The sequence below is a fragment of the Phyllopteryx taeniolatus genome, chromosome 2 (genome assembly GCF_024500385.1).
Source record: "Phyllopteryx taeniolatus isolate TA_2022b chromosome 2, UOR_Ptae_1.2, whole genome shotgun sequence".
NCBI lineage: Eukaryota > Metazoa > Chordata > Actinopteri > Syngnathiformes > Syngnathidae > Phyllopteryx > Phyllopteryx taeniolatus.
The window spans coordinates 38,587,888-38,605,805 of NC_084503.1; the positions used below are offsets into that span (position 1 = coordinate 38,587,888).

At 39.3% G+C, this 17,918-nt stretch overlaps 1 protein-coding gene across 1 annotated transcript; it reads right to left on the reverse strand.

The window, feature by feature from the left end:
• Positions 1-1,033: 1,033 nt before the first annotated feature.
• On the reverse strand, positions 1,034-17,830 carry slc38a8b (solute carrier family 38 member 8b). Its single transcript, XM_061766157.1, has 10 exons — positions 15,088-17,830; positions 12,359-12,557; positions 10,632-10,788; positions 10,461-10,565; positions 9,372-9,429; positions 8,898-9,012; positions 8,668-8,815; positions 8,181-8,383; positions 7,040-7,091; positions 1,034-6,395 (listed from the first exon to the last, which is right to left on the reverse strand). The coding sequence occupies exons 1-10, from the start codon at positions 15,274-15,276 to the stop codon at positions 6,293-6,295; spliced, it is 1,329 nt and encodes a 442-aa protein (XP_061622141.1). The 5' UTR covers positions 15,277-17,830; the 3' UTR covers positions 1,034-6,292.
• Positions 17,831-17,918: the final 88 nt, after the last annotated feature.

Genomic DNA, 17,918 nt, shown 5'->3' on the forward strand with positions numbered 1-17,918 from the left:
TGGACCTCTGGGATATACAGGTGCAATTAGGGTTTCCAAAATGGTAGCTGTAAACATTTTGTCATTCTATTTGGAGCTCAACCACTGGCACCTCTTGTAATATTAATGTGTGCATTATTTTGAAGATACGCATTTTATAAATCAGGGGCAGACTTGCCATTGGGCAAACACACTCTATAATATTGTACTTTATAAAAACAAATAGTCGTGACATAATTAAAATCAATGTAAATAATTTTCAATTCAATTTCAATTTTCAGTTCAATGGACAGTGCTCCTTCAAGTTGTGCACCTTGGACACTCATATGGACACACTTGAAGAGTTTCACAACTGACTCAGTAATCTGCAGTAATATTAGTCATTTTTCACAAAGGATAAATATATGCCTTTGAGTATTGTTATATTGTCCGTCTACATGCGTTGCTCCACCATTTGTGTTCAAATAGCCGTCACTTAAAGGGTTATAACAGCGTAACTAGGAGTATTTGTTAGCCCGTCTTTGGCATTTTACATTGTTTGTTAGCATTAAGCGAAACGGCTAAGCTATGTGGTTGTTTAAAATACACAATTTGTATATATATATATATATATATATATATATATATATATATATATATATATATATATATATATACGTCAGCCTCACAGTTCAATCCCCGACCCGACTTTGTGGAGTTTGCATGTTCTCCCCGTGCCTGCGTGGGTTTTCTCCAGGCACTCCGGTGTCCTCCCACATCCCAAAAAACATGCATTAATTGGAGACTCTAAATTGCCCGTAGGTGTGACTGTGTGTGCGAATGGTTGTTTGTTTGTATGTGCCCTGCGATTGGCTGGCAACCAGTTCAGGGTGTACCTGGGATAGGCTCCAGCACGCCCGCGACCCTAGTGAGGAGAAGCGGCTCAGAAAATGGATGGATGGATATATATATATATGGATGGATGGATATATATATATATATCCATCCATCCATCCATTTTCAACACCGCTTATCCTGGTTAGGGTCGCGGGAAGCTGGAGCCTATCCCAGCTGACTTCGGGCGAAAGGCGGACTACACCCTGAACTGGTCGCCAGTCAGTCGCAGGGCACATATAGACACGGACAACCATTCGCACTCACATTCACACCGTCACTCAGTGGGAACTGAACCCACGCTGCCCGCACCAAAGTCAGGCGAGTGTACCACCACACCATCAGTGACTATATATATATATATATATATCTATATATATATATATATACATTCTCTTCAGTACAAAAAAAATGTCTTAAAACTTAATTTCTGCTTATCAATATTCATCTGCGCTATTACTAATAGAAGATACTTCATAATCTAGTGATCTGACAATCAGTCAAGTTCATATTGTTGCTTGTGTTTTACTTTTTAATAATTGATATAGCCACAACTAGAACTAGAAAAAGAGTCGCTGCTCTATCATGTGGTTGAAAGATTAACTTGCGAGTGGCTACATTTTGTTAATTAATTACCCAATCAATCATGATTGGACAATACCTCCTACTCCCCCAAATTGTAATTCCAAACAAGACATTGGCTGTTCCCTACTTTTTGGGAACAGTTTGGTTAATTTATGCCCAACGTACTGACCCATTTTGACATTTGACAGGAATAGAAATACCCCAAATGTCATTCTTTCAATTAAAATGTTTAAAAATGTCTTTCCTATGTACAGGTGCTACAGAGTTTGTGTACACAGAGGCTGTTCAAGGTCAAATTTGACACGTGTCTCATTAAATGGATTTTAGATGTACCAATGTTAAAAAAAGGAAAATGGCAGTAATGGTGGGAATATTGAAACTGTGAAACTGTACATGTAATTAATGTGTGTGTGTGTGTGTGTGTGTGTGTGTGTGTATTTTATTTTATTATAATGGGGGAGTGGTAACAGTGTTCAAGAGGGAACTTGAGAAAATCCTGAGAACTGTCTGTTTTCTCCCCCCACATTTTCACAGGCTCCTGCAGAAACATACTCCTGTTGGTCTCTAAAGGGGGGATATGGGGAATATCACAAGAGTAAAAGAGTCCAAGTAATGTACAGTTTTGCCTTGAAATACAAATGAGCTGACTTGTACAAGTTGTGGTTTCTGACGTTTTTTTTTTTTTTTTTGCTTTGACTTGCAAGCCAAAGTTTGAGATACGAGCACTGTACGGTGGCATTGTGGTTATCTCATTTCACAACAAGCAGCCGTTTGGCAGATCATGATCAATTCTTCAAAAGAGAGGCTTCAAAGCTGTTGAATGCCACTTGCAGTTGAAGTTTACTGTCAAAATAAACATACCGTAAACCAAAGCTAATTACACATTGCGTATTTAAAACCACCACATAACTTTGCCTTAAAGTCCATAATGGGAAACACCATAGACGGGCTAATGAATAGCATCTATATGGCAGTGTTATCACACTTTAAGCAACAGATATTTGGACACAAAGCAACACATGCAGACAAACAGTATAAAAACACTCCCATATTTTTTTTATCCTCTGCGAAGAAAGACTAATATTACTACGGTTTACTGAGCCACTTACAGAAGTTGTGATCCTCTTGTTTGTTTGTCGGCATAACTGTATTATACTGCTCCAGGTGACCAAGTTGAGCACACCAGAAGGATCTGCAATAAATTAATCATGATGCACAAACAATTTTTTTCTTTGCATTCTATTTATTTATGTTTATTACTCTATGTTTTTATAAAGTACAATATGAGAGAGTTATTTTCCTTATTAAAAACACATTGCAAAAAAATGTTTTTAGGAGGCTAACGATAGAGTAATGGCATTTCATTTCAGTGGGGGGGAATGATTTGAGACGAGCGTGATCAAAGAGTGAATTAATCTCGTATCGCAAGGCAACACTGTAAATGTGTTTTTATGGGACAGTGGGGATGGTGTTCACGGGGGAGTTTGCGGCAGTCCTGGGAACTCTCTGTGTATCCACCACATTTGTACAGGTTCCCGTAGAAACATGTACTGTAGCTGTTAGTCTTGGAAGAGTCATGGGGGAATCAGCGTGAAAGTTGTTATAGATGCAAGTCCACTTTTTCCTTCCATTTTTACTTTCTGTTGATGTCATGGCCAAGTATCCCAATACTAATGTCCATATAATATACATATCCTATACTATCCTTGCGTCATTGTTGAGTTTACACTTTGAGGAAAACGGCCATCTTTAGTGCTTCGCATTTAATCATGCTTTGCACATATGTCGTGAACGCAATCTTGCCTTATATGAACCCATTGGCAACACAGTCATTACCATGCAAGGTTTACCCCTCAGGTCATAGACCTGCTGTCAACACTCGAATAAAGGCCAGCCTCACAGTGATGGTTGCACGCTATCTCCATCCATGATGATCTCTGTCTGCCGCCCATCACCTTGATGCATAGTAAAGAAGGTCACGCTGATACATGTATACAGTTATGTCATACATACAACATACATGTCACGGATCCAGCAAGCCCAGAAAGGTTAATAAACCCGCCCCCCTTGCTTTTTGACTTCCTAGCACACACGTATATATAGTAAAGGAACTGTAGCCACATTAATTACTATCCGGCCCCTTTTTCTGACATTCTTATCAGGAACAATTAAACATTTAAAAGACACGGCGCCACAAATTAGCGCCGCAAGAGGCGGACATTACGAGTAATTTCTCGATAACACAGTAGCTACAGGGGACGGCGCAGTAATAAATGTTGCAAAGGGAAATAATCTAATGTAGAGAATGAAGGATGGTTTTGAGCAGTTGCTGTGAGATGTTAATGGCTGGTCTGCCTGTCCGTCGCTCCGTCAGTGCATTTTGATTAAAGTATCTCAACAGATGTTTGATTAGACTATAGACGTTTAATCTCAATGGATTGGATCATTGTTAATTTATCTAGTATCTTCATGGCCCCTGACAACATACAGTAATGTACAGTAAGTCAGCCGTAATTTTGATTCTTTCCAATGACCATATGGCAGACCTCTGCAAAGGCCGAACTTGTGTTGGTTGGTCCATCTGTTTGTTGGTTAGGAGGTTAGTTCTTTGTTCACGGAGGATGATGAAGAGACGGGTGGTGCTATTATGATTGTCGGGGGCGGACTGTTCCACTGATGCCACCGGGACTCAAACATCTTAAGAGTGCCTCGTTGTCAGCCATGAGTGCGCACACATCAAGGAGACAAGGCTGTAGATTAAGAGGGAAAAAAGTGAGACATGACACCTAGGGTGTGGACCAGGCCTTCTGAGCTGTCGTGGCCGCTTTAGAGCGCTTCGTTGTCAGCCATGAGTGTGCGTAGGGAGAGAGCGCGGAAGAGTGAGGAAAAAAAAAATCTAACTTGACAGCCAGGAACCAGGCTGTGCGCTGGCGTGGCCGCTTTAGAGCGCCTCTTTGTCACGGCATGGGAATGTGTAGCATCCATTTTTCCAGGTCATAGCAGTGATACTTGATTGACAGTTGAGCAATGCGGGGTTTTCAGCACATTCAGCCGATACGCCCACAGTGTTGGAGAGTGGAGATAATAGCTTGATTTTTCACAATTGAGAAGCCTTATTTTATATACGTTACTTTACTTTTTTAAATCCTTAAAATTTGGCAGGGTTGTTAACAACACTCTTTTCTGTGGTGTGTCAAATTTGGAAGACATTTCACTCTACAAAGACTAATATTTTACTACAAAATGACTTGTGAAAGGTCACTAAACTTGTTAGTTTGAGTTTCTCTTGTATGCAGTTTACAGAAATGCAGCTAAGGGACTTGGTGTGATCTTCAAGGTCCCCCCCCCAACACACACACACATTTACTGGATTAAGTCATTTGGCCAGCAGGTTGAAATACAGTATAATCTCCCATGGGCTCAACACAAGCAGCATCCCAGTCTCTGGAGGCTCAGAACTGCACTGGATGGGTGGCACAAAAACATTACAGAAATGAAGTGTTGTTTCCCGATGGTTTATGGTCTAATTATATTCATTAACTACAGTATATGCGCCCAGAGGGAGAGATCTTTTGTCTTTCTTTGCCATGAGCTGGGTTAATGCTCATAATCAGAGGCATGAAGGCACATTTACAATTACTCTGCTAATTCAAGTTTACTCTAGTTATCCATCCATCCATTTTCTGAGCCGCTTCTCCTCACTAGGGTCGCGGGGGTGCTGGAGCCTATCCCAGCTGTCATCGGGCAGGAGGCGGGGTACACCCTGAACTGGTTGCCAGCCAATCGCAGGGCACATAGGAACAAACAACCATTCGCACTCACAGTCATGCCTACGGGCAATTTAGAGTCTCCAATTCATGCATGTTTTTGGGATGTGGGAGGAAACCGGAGTGCCCGGAGAAAACCCACGCAGGCACGGGGAGAACATGCAAACTCCACACAGGCGGGGACGGGGATTGAACCCCGCACCTCAGAACTGTGAGGCTGACGCTCTAACCAGTCGGCCACCGTGCCGCCTACTCTAGTTATTTTCCCTTCAAAACATTAGTCAATCCTGCACATGGAGTGAGCATGTGCACTACCATAACTACTGCAAGTCAGGACAGTGATATTCAGCATACCTCAGCCATCAGTCTTGGCCTGGTGACAGGTAAAGAGTAAAGTCAGCCATAGGATGATTCAACACATGAACATGGCAGAAATAAAGAATACGGAAAAATATATAATTTGTCCTCGAGAAAGAAATGATCATGGTACTTCACCAGCTAAGAGAGGTAAACAATCAGTCTAATTGCGAAAAGATGCCAAAATAATCATGTTTGCAATGAAAAGAGATTTGAACCATGCATGCAGTACCAGTACTACAGTATGTACTGTACTCAGCTAGATATACAAATTATAATTCATAAAAGATGCAATACTGCCCCCTGTCAGCTTCAAGATGAAAGCATTTTGTGATTTGTATTATTAGAGAGGCTGTATTTTCAGATGAAATCCAATTATAATTATTTTGAGATTTATTATTTTGACCTTGTAAACATTTATAATAAAAAACAACAAAATATTCATTTTAGTTTTACTTGGACCTATTTAAATGATACATTACACAACGATAACACTCACACGCAATAAACCAATAAAATATCACGTTTGTGGATGACCTAAATGGGGATCACAGACACAAGTTTAAAAAAAAAAAAAAAAAGGAAAATGTTTGTTCACTTGTGCAAAAATAAAAAAGTGCCACCAATTGCTCAGGAATCACAGTAAAGCGCCATGATGACGATGATAATGATGATGATGATGATGATGATGATGATGATGATGATGATGATGATGATGATAGTTAAGACATTCAGAACTTGTCTAGAAGTTCCATGACAGCAATTGTCGTGCTCTGTCCGAAGATGAAGGCTCCCACAACAATGGTTATGATACCCCAAATTGTTAAAACGACTCTGCAAAATGTGATGAATTTGTTATTAAAAGTATAGACAATCTGCTATTCTTGCAGTGTCCCAACATATACTGAACAAAAACAAACACAATGCCTATTTCTCTCAAATATTGTTCACATATCTGACTAAATCTGTTAGTGAGCACCTCTCCTTTGCCGAGATAATGCATCCACCTACAAGCTTGGGAGAGTTACTTTGTAAATGCATTCTGGTATCATAATATTAAAGTAATGTAACTTCATTATTTTAAATTGCCTTTGGATTACTCCAAACCAAATTTGTCTGGTCTTTTCTGTCTTAAAAAAATGTTTAAATGCATATTTTTGGAATGCGGGAGAAAGCCGTAGCACCTGGGATTCAAACCCAGAACCTCAGAATTGTGAGGCAGACATGCTGTCCACTAGTAAACCATGAATGGATAAATTAAGTTTATGAAGGCAACCCACATACTAATCCATCTTGGCAAAGTACAAGTGCTCACTAACATACATTTAGACAGATTTGTGAACAATATTTTAAAGAAATAGGCATATTGTACATGTAGAAAAAGCCTTAAATGTTTGAGTTACATTATTTGTTTGTATTTTTTTTTTTTTTTCAGTGTAGAAATGATTGGCCATATACGTTAGTGGGGGCATACTCACCTGACTCTTGGATTCACAGGTTCATTTTGCATGATGAACACCAAGCAAAGACCTACAGTACAAGACAGACACAACTACCTGTGTTACTTCTCAAAGTTCTTTGCAATTATTTCAGCAATGAAGCCTCTTAGGTACATATGCACAATTTGATCTCAGAGCTGTATCAAAAATTCTGACGTAGACAATAATGATTTTGTTTGACATTATTAATTTTGTGATGATTGTGTTTTTAGTTTGCACCAACTGTGGGCTGTACTGTAACTTTAGATAACCATAAGAGGGGCCGAATATTAGCGTGAGCATTATTATTATCTTTGTAAAGAAAGAATAGTTGATGCCGCTTATTAGCTTAGAAACATGCACTTGTCTAAATTATAGTTGCAGTTGAGTCAAAATATAACTGTGGCTGTCATAAAAGTGACTTAAAATGCAAAATAGTTCTTGAGCACCCCCATAAAATAGCTTTTTCTCTTGTCGCTCCCTCTTGATGACCAATTTACTTATCAAATATGAAACTGCTTTTTTTCTGATTTTTTTGCAATGTCTTCCTTGTCATAAAACATTTAGTTTAATGAGACATATTTTAAACAGCACTGATAATGCTCTGAAGTTGTGTCCATCAACATATACGCAATCCCGGGAATAAAACCTTTTCAGCCATCTTGAGAAGGAGAAAAAAGGTGTGCTCCATGACTTAGCAGAAATGACATCATCAAGCAAACTGCTGTGAGTAAACACAAGGTAAATCCTCTCTTCTATTGATTGTATTTTTTCAATATTTTTCAGCCGTAATGGAGTGTGTTATTCAAACAAATCCAACCCTATTACCATATCATCGGCGAAGGACATATTAATATTAAAGCTTTTGTTTTCTTTATTAGATAGTCTACTGTGTCTATGATTGTTCTTGACTAGTTATCATGTTAGCAATATTTTTCAAATGTATGTTTTTTAGATGCCCGAGTATCTCTGACAATGTATACAATATATCCATCCATCCATCCATTTTCTGAGCTGCTTCTCCTCACTAGGGTCGCGGGCGTGCTGGAGCCTATCCCAGCTGAGATGGTTCATGTGTACCTAATGTAGTGGCCAGTATACATGTACTGTACATAGTGTATATTTTTTTAAAAAAACATACCAGGGAAGATAAAGATAAAGAAAGCGCTGATTCCTCCAATGACACTGATGACCTCGGCCATGTCAGGGACAAACATGGCGATAAGAAGAGTAACGGTGATCCAGATAACGGTGAGAAGCGCCCTGCAGCGACTCTCAAAGGAGCTTGTGACGATACCCAGACGACGCCTTTGGATTCGCACCATCAGGTTCAGGATGACGGATCTGTGAGACACGCAGACTTTGTTTTGCAGTGTAAAAAAACACACACACACTCACATACAGTATTCACAAAAGGTTGGGGATGGAGAGATGTGCATTCAAAGGTTATGAGAATGTCAACGTCAGTTCACCTGTAAAGGTTTTACATACTGCATTTCAAGTTCATTCTGAAATTTCACCCAAAAGCCCCAAATCCCTAACTTTTTGTGAGTAGGGTAAGTAAACATTTGCTAACTTAACCTAAACTCTTTGCTCCACGTGCATATGAGCATTTTGGTGTTACATACCTCCCCAGGAGAAGAATAATTGGATAAATAGTAATGATTGATATTCCAAAAAGCAATCTGGAAATAATCATGACAACGTCATTCCCCGGATATGACATCAAGATATCGGAGGCAACTTCTCGACCAAATGTCATGAAGCCGTAGACTCCTGGTGATAGACAAAATGGACACACTTAGCAGTTTTCAGCTTACAGTGCAAAGAGCTTGATGCTTTTTAGAGGTCAACTCACCAGTGAGAGTGTAGATGAGCAAACAGAAGAGCATGGAGATGACGGCGATGATCACCCAGTGTGTAATTTTCTGGTTCTCCATGCTGCTGTAGATTGCTATACAGGCCTCATGACACTGCAAACACAAGCCACCACTGAAATACACCACATGGACCAACATACAGAAAGCAGATACTGTATTGTACAACAGCTTCCACTGTTCTGGGAAGACTTTCTACAACACATTGAAGTTTTTGTCAGAGGTCACTAATGTTGGAACTGAGAGAGGGACAGATGGGCCTGTTCTCGTTCATTCCATATTTGTTTCATTTGGTTGAGTGAAAAAATGCACTTCATGTGTATGTTTGGAGGTTCATTTTATTCTACATCGAATTGGAATTTCCTATATGGAGTAGATAATGTAAATATGCTGCAATTAATTTGAAGACAGCATATTGCAAGTAATAAACTCTTCTAAAGATGAGAAGATCCTACCTGGAATCCAAAACAGATGGTCGGCACAACACTGAACATGGATGCCCACGAGCCCACACTGTACAGACATGAACATCACTTGAAGAACAATGTGAAAGTAGACTAACACCAAGGGTCAATTTAGGGGAAGGCGAATTCATGGGAATTGACACAGGTAAATTGGATCATTTGAGGCCTTCTCCACTGGCCTAAACATGATCTGAAACACTGACCTACATTTACAACCTACCGGTAATTTTTAATATTTGTTCCATGAAATTGTATTGATTTATTCCCAACATTCTATTTTCTGCATTTCTTAGCATTTCTCTTGGCTACACTGCTTCCAGTAGTGTAAATGGATATTAGAGTGTTTATTTATTTATTTATTTTGTCCAGTCATACAGTATTTCATCCTCTAAGTGTTGCTTTGTAAATCTAATCTGCCTTCGCAATCAGTAGTGCTGAGTAATTTAAAGTATTTAAGGAATTGGATTGTTTCTTGAACCAAGCAGATTTCATATTTACCTCAGAGGGTCACTTAAAAACAAGCAACAGTCTTCAAGATGTTTACTTGCACTAACATTTGAAGTTTACTGTCAAACTAAACATAAAACGAAGTGCATTACACATCGTGTATTTAAAACAACCACATACTGTAGCTTTGTCTTAAAGCCCCCTACCCTGATGCTAACGCATGATGGGAAAGAAGAAGAAGAAGTAAAAACTCCTTTACATTCTATTTAATTGTGTCACTACTGTATCTCTTTATAAAGTACAATATTATAGAGTGGTATTTTTCTTATTAAATAACACATTACACACATTTTTTTTGGGGGGGGGGCTGGAATGCATTAATGGCATTTCCATTCATTTCATTGGGGGAAAATAATTTGGGATATGAGTGTTTTGAATTACGAGTGTGGCCATGGAACGAATTAAACATATCTCAAGGCACCATTTTATTTTATTCAACTGTTTAATGTTTTTGCCATGTTACTAGAGAAATACTGATTCTCGGAATTTCCAAGCTTGCTGTGGAAAGATACTAGAAATTTACCAGCTGTGTTCAGTCCTTTTGCAAACACTACACAAAATATTGTGACTGACCCTTGAGTGTGTGCTGGAGTTAGAATGGCCGTGTGGTTCTCCATCAGGTTGTATTTGACAATCACCGCCACACACAGATAGGTCGCAGCCAGTGTCCCCAGAACACTGGGTGAAGAGAGAAACGTTTAATGACAAGAGTAAGATATCAGTCCGATGTACACGTACACACACCTTGTGTATTTCTGGATGCCAATTTCTTTCGGGATGGACAGCGGCAGGATGATTACGAGACACATGACGAAGAGGGCAAAGCGCTGGTCAGTGTACCAGTGGTACGGCATTTCCCCTTCACCTGACCCGGTCACCGTCTCATATAAAGAAATGCACACTGGAGAACACAAAATTAGATGAAGAATAACCATTATACTTACTGAGCTCATGTGAATCACGTGCATACATACAGTAGCCCACAAGTATGAAAATATGTGTGCTTTGAAATCACGTTAAGTGCTTGTGCCCATCTGCACTGCTCTGCAGCATTTCTGATCAAAACGGATGTCAGGCGTGTGTGTGTGTGTGTGTGTGTGTGTGTGTGTAAATCCAATCAAATGCTCTGTTTAAAATTCGGACAGCAAAAACATTTAAGGGATTAGAATGATGTCAGATGGAAAAGATGACAAAAAAGGAAAATGAAAACCAGTTTGCGTTCATGCTTCCAAGCGCGTTTATCTTAATACTAACTGGAATGAAAATGAAAGTGCAGATGATTTGTGGTCCAAAAGTGATAAATATTGCAATATGGGCTATAGCTCATATGTACAAACTGCTACTAATAAATCTACAATCACAAAAATAGTGTGACCATTAAAGTTTAACAAAATAATTAAAGAATGCACGCTATAGTAAATAAACGAATAAACAGAATGCAAACAATTAAACAGTTTGTGGATGATGACTAATTTTGTCACTGTGGCCTAGTCCACCTGGGGTAGTATAAGACAGATAAGGTAGACATGGATATATATGGAGACAGTCACAACTAGTGTCAGTAAGCTGCAGTAAAATTTGTCATTTTCCGCAGAGGATAAAGAATATATGAGTGTGAATATTGTTATATTGTCTGTCTGCAGGCGGCACGGTGGCCCGACTGGTTAGAGCGTCAGCCTCACAGTTCTGAGGACCCGGGTTCAATCCCCGGCCTCTCTGGAGTTTGCATGTTCTTCCCATGCCTGCATGGGTTTTCTCCGGGCACTCCGGTTTCCTCCCATATCCCAAAAACATGCATTAATTGGAGACTCTAAATTGCCCGTAGGCATGACTGTGAGTGCGAATGGTTGTTTGTTTCTATGTGCCCCGTGATTGGCTGGCAACCAGTTCAGGGTGTACCCTGCCTCCTGCCCGATGACAGCTGGGATAGGCTCCAGCATGCCCGCGACCCTAGTGAGGAGAAGCGGCTCAGAAAATGGATGGATGGATGGAAGGATGTCTGTCTGCACGTGTTGCGCCACCATTTTTGTTCAAATAGGCATTGCTCAAAGGGTTATAACACTGCGAATATCAATGCTACTCGTTAGCCTGCGAATGCCGTTTTGCACTGTGTGTTAGTATGAAGCTTGCGGGGATTGCTAAGGCAATGTTGTGTGGGTGTTTTAAATACACAATTTATACATATTTTAAAGCTGTATGAATCTTCCCCACACTCCCATTAACCCCTACCATACTCTCATAAATACTTTCTAGTCTCTTAAATACCTAGTAGTACTGTACACTATGTACATTTTATTCTTTGTAATATGTGTTTTAATGAATTTGTCTTTTGTTTTGTTTTTTTAACTGAACCCGTGCTGCCCATGTAAGTCAGGTGAATTCACTGCTACAGTCTCAGTGACACTAATGTCCATAAGAGCCCAAAAATTATGTTATTATATGACCTGCTCAGAAAAATCCATTGGACTCACATTTCTCCAGCTGGTCCTGCACCACCACCAGGAAGGCGACACATATCATGAAGAGGTTGAAGCAGAAACAGACCTCACAGAGTTGGCCGATGGCTCGTCCACACACTTCTCGCACCACATCCTGGTACGTCTTTTGTCTGCTGACGGACGAGGCGTAGCCAAGGATGACCAGTCCGCTGATCAGGAACACCAGAGATACCTGCACGAGCAGCCAAGACTCTGTTGTCATCTCCATTCGCTCAACCTATTCGTCCTTTAAATATCTTTATCTTAATAGCATAATTGCCTAAGTCATTTTAAACTAAAATTCACTTGCAGTTGGTTCAGTATGCGTCTTTTCCATTCTCGTTGTGAGTATTTTCATTTTGTAGTTGTGTGCTTGGTTGCTTGTCCTGATGGATAAACTGCTGAAAGTTTTTTCACTTTGTTCAATCGGTGTATCTGAAGCGCACTCGTAACTCACATTTTGGCTTGCAACACGAAGTAAAAAAATCTAGTAAATCTACCAAGTGAGAGCTCGTAACTCGAGAAATTCATAAATTGGAGCACTCCCAAGTCAAGGTACAATTGCAAATATAGTGGCCCGTTTGCTCTTGGATTATTATGACACTATTGGGCGGAAACCTCATACTGTATGTCCAAATTTGGTCAATTTCATATTTTTTCACAAATCACAAATAGTATTGGTCAGTCCCCATGAGGGTCTGTTGACTATTGACCAATCTAAAGTGTTTAAAATCGATTGTTTTTTTTGACAGTGCAATGTTAATGGCTCAACAAAGGATATGCGAGGGTTCTGCCCGACGCCTGCAGTTAAGTTAAAACCTTGCCAAGCTGTCCAAACAACTCAAAGATGGGCAAGATAAATTGCATGTTAAATTCTCACAGTACATTTCTGAATACTTGTGTACACGTGATATTTCACAAGTGATTTATCGTCGTCATAATCTTTTTTTTTTTTTTTTGTCAGTTTGAGGTACTGCGTGTACTGTATAAATTAGGAAACAGTGGGTCAAAATGATCTTACTATAGCAGAACTGTCTGCAACAGAAAATGAGGGTCCTTACTTGTTTGTTACATTTTCTGTCTTTCCCAAAGGGTTTGGACCCAAAACAGGTCCAGAGTCAGTTTGTGTTGACTCAAAATGAAATGTTGGAAGCGATTCTGATCTTGTCAATGAACTTTTTAATTCATTTAGCTTTTTAATGAAGTCGTGCCTGTTTTGTTCCTTGTCCATAACATCTATGACGATATGAAGGTAATACATGATATCATTTCTAAGTTTGGGCCCCAGTCTAAATTGGAAAACCTTTACCTTCAAAGGCTAGCCTATTAGGCCCCCTGATCTACCTGGAAACCGCATGTCGAGACGGTCGAGTTAGAAGTGGCAGTGGCAGCTTACGGCTTCAATTAGAACTCACCCGTGAAAAGCATGTGCCTCTTTCACACCACAGAGACAAAGACTTAAGTGTGTTGAGTGTTCACCCGCATTTTCTCGGTTCACTACGTGCGGGTTCACATAGTTGCAGATTTGGAGGGGGAACCTGTCCTCCGTTATTCACGTTATTTTGGGGCCAGGCCAAAGCATATTTTTTTTAATGATAAAAGTATTGCTTTGGTCATAAAAGTATTGCTTTGGTGCCATCATGTGGCATCTCGATTCCAAGCGACTACAAAGGTACCTCAACTTATGAGTGCTCCGACTTACAATTTTTTCAAGCTATGAGCCGTCACTCGGCTGAATTGTTTTTTGTCTCGACTTGCGAACAATGACTTGAGTTAAGAGTGAGCTTCAGGCTCTCCACAGACCCAGTGAAGTAAAAAAAATAATAATAAAATAAAAAAATGAAGGTTGAAGGTTGAACTTTAGTTACCAAACATTTTTTTCTGACAAATATTAGCTTGGGTTCACAAACCATGTTTTCTGACTTTCATGCAGAACAAATGTTTTTTTCTCACAAAACATAAAAGTCATTCGATCCGCACGTCCCGTATTTTATACTACTACTTTATACCACTTTAACTGTTGTCCTATATTTTGATTTTATTTAGAAAAATTCAATAGTTTATTTTCTTTCTACATTTACAAATGTACCTACAGAGCACATACAATAGGGGGGAAAGTTATTTATCCAAAGATTTCAAAATAATATGTTTTAGAGCAACAATTGCAGCACAGTGATACCGTGATAGCAGGAAACCACAATATTTTTCATTATGTCAGAATCTCAGACCGGCCCATGCCTAGTTGTGTTTTTAGATTTATATTTTACAATGCAGTCTTTGTTTTCTTTGTTTAATTCATGTAACAAAAACATTACAGTGTTTTTTGGGGGGGCGGGGGGCTGTAACAAATTAATGACATTTCCATTCATTTCAATGGGGAAAGTTGATTTGAGTTACGAGTGTGGTTACGAATTAAACTCAAGTCACTGCTCTTTGAGTTGAGAAGTGTCATCTAGTGCTTTGCCCCCACCTTGTGGAAAATATATGCAATTAGAAAACTTTTGGGGCCGTAAATTACTCATGAATTTACTTACTATGAAACCAAAAGACCTTGAATAGACCTTTTTTTTTTTAAATAGACCTAACATAATAATCGCTTCATTAGAGAGTGAAGAACAATTAAATACTTCGAACTCAACTAAATTCTTTACATTTTGAATGTGATTTTATTGTTATGCACTTATTATATAAATCACCTGCTTGCTAACTGAGTGTTCACCTACCAGCTCCACACTAACAGCAGTAGTCACTCCCCCCGCCTTCTGGAAGGCCCAGGGGAAGTTAAGCAGTCCGGCTCCAAGCGCAGACTTCAGCATGATGAAAACGGCTCCAAAGGATCCCAGCCGCGGGGGATCCGAATGGGAAGCAGACCGAGCCAGCAGGCTGATGCTCTCCCGGGCCAGTTCCTCCATGATGCGCTAGCCTCACTCACTAACGAACTCACACTTCCTCTAGGCTTAACTAATTTCTCCACACTGGCCCGGTGACTGTGTGGGTCATTCTGTTCTGCTTTACAAGTGATCCGAGAGAGAGGGTGGGGGGGCGACTGCAGCGACTTCAGCCACGTGGTCTAATTGGACATTTTGACTATTAAATGTTTCACTCTGAGGTGACAAATGTGTCACTTAGGCGTCTGCCTGGCTTCTTCCTCTCATTCAGATTAGTCTGAAGCTCAATTTGGACAGACTTTTATTAGAGATACACAGAATCTCTACTTTTGTAAGCATCAATATCTTTACACGTCACTGAGCAGTCTGTCAGATAGTGAACAGTTTTTCCAAAAACAGAGGCTTCAAGTTGTTCATTGCCACTTACAATTGAAGATTACTTTTAAACTACACAAAATAGAGAATTACAATTTGTGTATTTAAAACAACCACATAGCTTTGCCTTGATAAAGTCTGTTTAGCTTAATGCTAATGAACAATGCAAAACGCCATAGACTGGCAAATGGATAGCATGTGTGTCACGGACTGCAGTGTTATAACTCTTTAAGCGATGGATATTTCAACACAAATTGTGGAGCGACACATATTGACAGATAATATAACAATATTCACAGGCATATATTTTTACTCCCTACGACAACCCAAAAAAAAAAACTAATACTACTGCGCAGTTGTGACTGTCTTCATCGTTTATATAAGAATGTATTCAGTATATTATAGTGTCCCCAGGTGGCCAAGATGCGCACACCAGAAGGAGCAGCACATTGTCCATTAAATTGAAGCAAATAAGTGGCAGAAACTGTTGAATTCTTTACATTGTATTTAATGATGCCACTACTGCATGTTTTAATAAAGTACAATATTGTAGAGGGATATTTTTCTTATATAAAAACACATTACAAAATTGTTGTTGTATTTTGGTGGGGTGGAACAGATTAATAGCATTTCCATTGCTTTCAATGGGGAGAGATGATTTCAGAGTGTTTTACATTACGAGCTTGTCCGCAGAACAAATTAAACTCGTATTCACACATGACTATAGTGAACATGTGCATGTCTGTTTGCAATATTTACAGATGATAACAGAGAATGTTAGTGTATTCAAAGACTTCCACTTTGCCATACATTTTCAACTATTTTTGGTTTGAGGCTCCAATAATGTTGATGTCCAGTGCCCTTTTTTCCCTGGTTTTGGTCTTTTTAGACACTTTTTAGACACTCTGTCACATTTCAGTAATTTGTTTCGACTGCATGGTTACTACTGAACAAACTATTACTTTTTTATTTATAATCTAAACTGTGGTTGGCTTTGTGATGAAGTACGAAGTGTTCGCATTTGTTTACGTCCGGGTCCTATCGAACAGATGACACAATCTGGTACATGTGCACTCCTTAATCCTGAACATGTTTGATGCTGCACATCACCACACCATCTGTTGCCCGCAAGAGAGGGAGCGAGAAGTCAAAACTTTGCGTTCTACTCACCGTTTACAGACCATGTCTAACCATTGTAAGACTTGGTGGAAATGTACTGTAAAGGCTTTGGGGCTTCTTTTAAAGATTTGGTCTTTGTATGGAAGATTTTCTCGAGAGAAATGCAGAAAAATCCGATTCAAAACACATCACCAGTTGTAAACAGGTTTGCCCATAAGTTTTCAGTAGGATTGAGATCTGGGGTTTGCGATGGCGACTCCAAAACATTGACTTTGTTATCTTTCATTGTTATCCTTAAGCCACTTTGCAACTAGTTTGGCAGTATGCTTCAGATCATTGTCCATTTAAAAAGCTTTAACTCCTCATCTGATGTCTTGAGAGGTTCTTTCCTCATGATGCTATCTAATTTGTGAACTGCACTAGCCCCTCCTGCAGCAAAAAAAAAAAAAAAAAAAAAAAAAACATGATACTGCCACCCCGACATTTCAAAGCTGAGATGGTGTTCTCAGGTTTGCAAGCTTCCCCCTTTTTCCTCGAAACGTAACGATGCTCATTATGGCCAAATAATTCAATTTTAGTGTCATCAGCAGTATGATGGCTGGACATACCTACTGTGTTTATACTTGCGTGTAATTGAAAAGTTGAACATGACCCCTTCAGCCATCTGGAAACTGCACCCAAGGATGAACCAGACTTGCGCAAGTCTACAATTCACTTCCTGATATCTTGGCTAATTTCTTTTGACTTTCCCATAATGTTACACTAGGAATCCATTGTGCCTTCAAATACACCTAAAGGGGGAATCTCTAAATAACTTAAATGCTGGGGGGAAAAAACCTATCAGAGGCTTCCAAAGACATGAAATCATCATCAGCTGGGTTTTCCCAAATTGTTTAAAGACATAGAAATCTTACTGTATGTAAACTTATGACATTGAAGAAAGTAATGAAAAATTGTCTAAAAAAATCCTCTCAATGTTCTGGCATTTACCAAATGGAATTAATCTTGGTAATTGTAATTGACCTAAACCTGGAAAAGTTTAGTCTGATTTCATGTCAGACAGTGACACAAAAAAAAAAGAGTATGTGTCTTTATATAGTGTATGTAAACATCTTGTTTCAAATGTCAATAATCTCTTTGGCATAGGTAATGCAATACCAGTTTTTCTTATA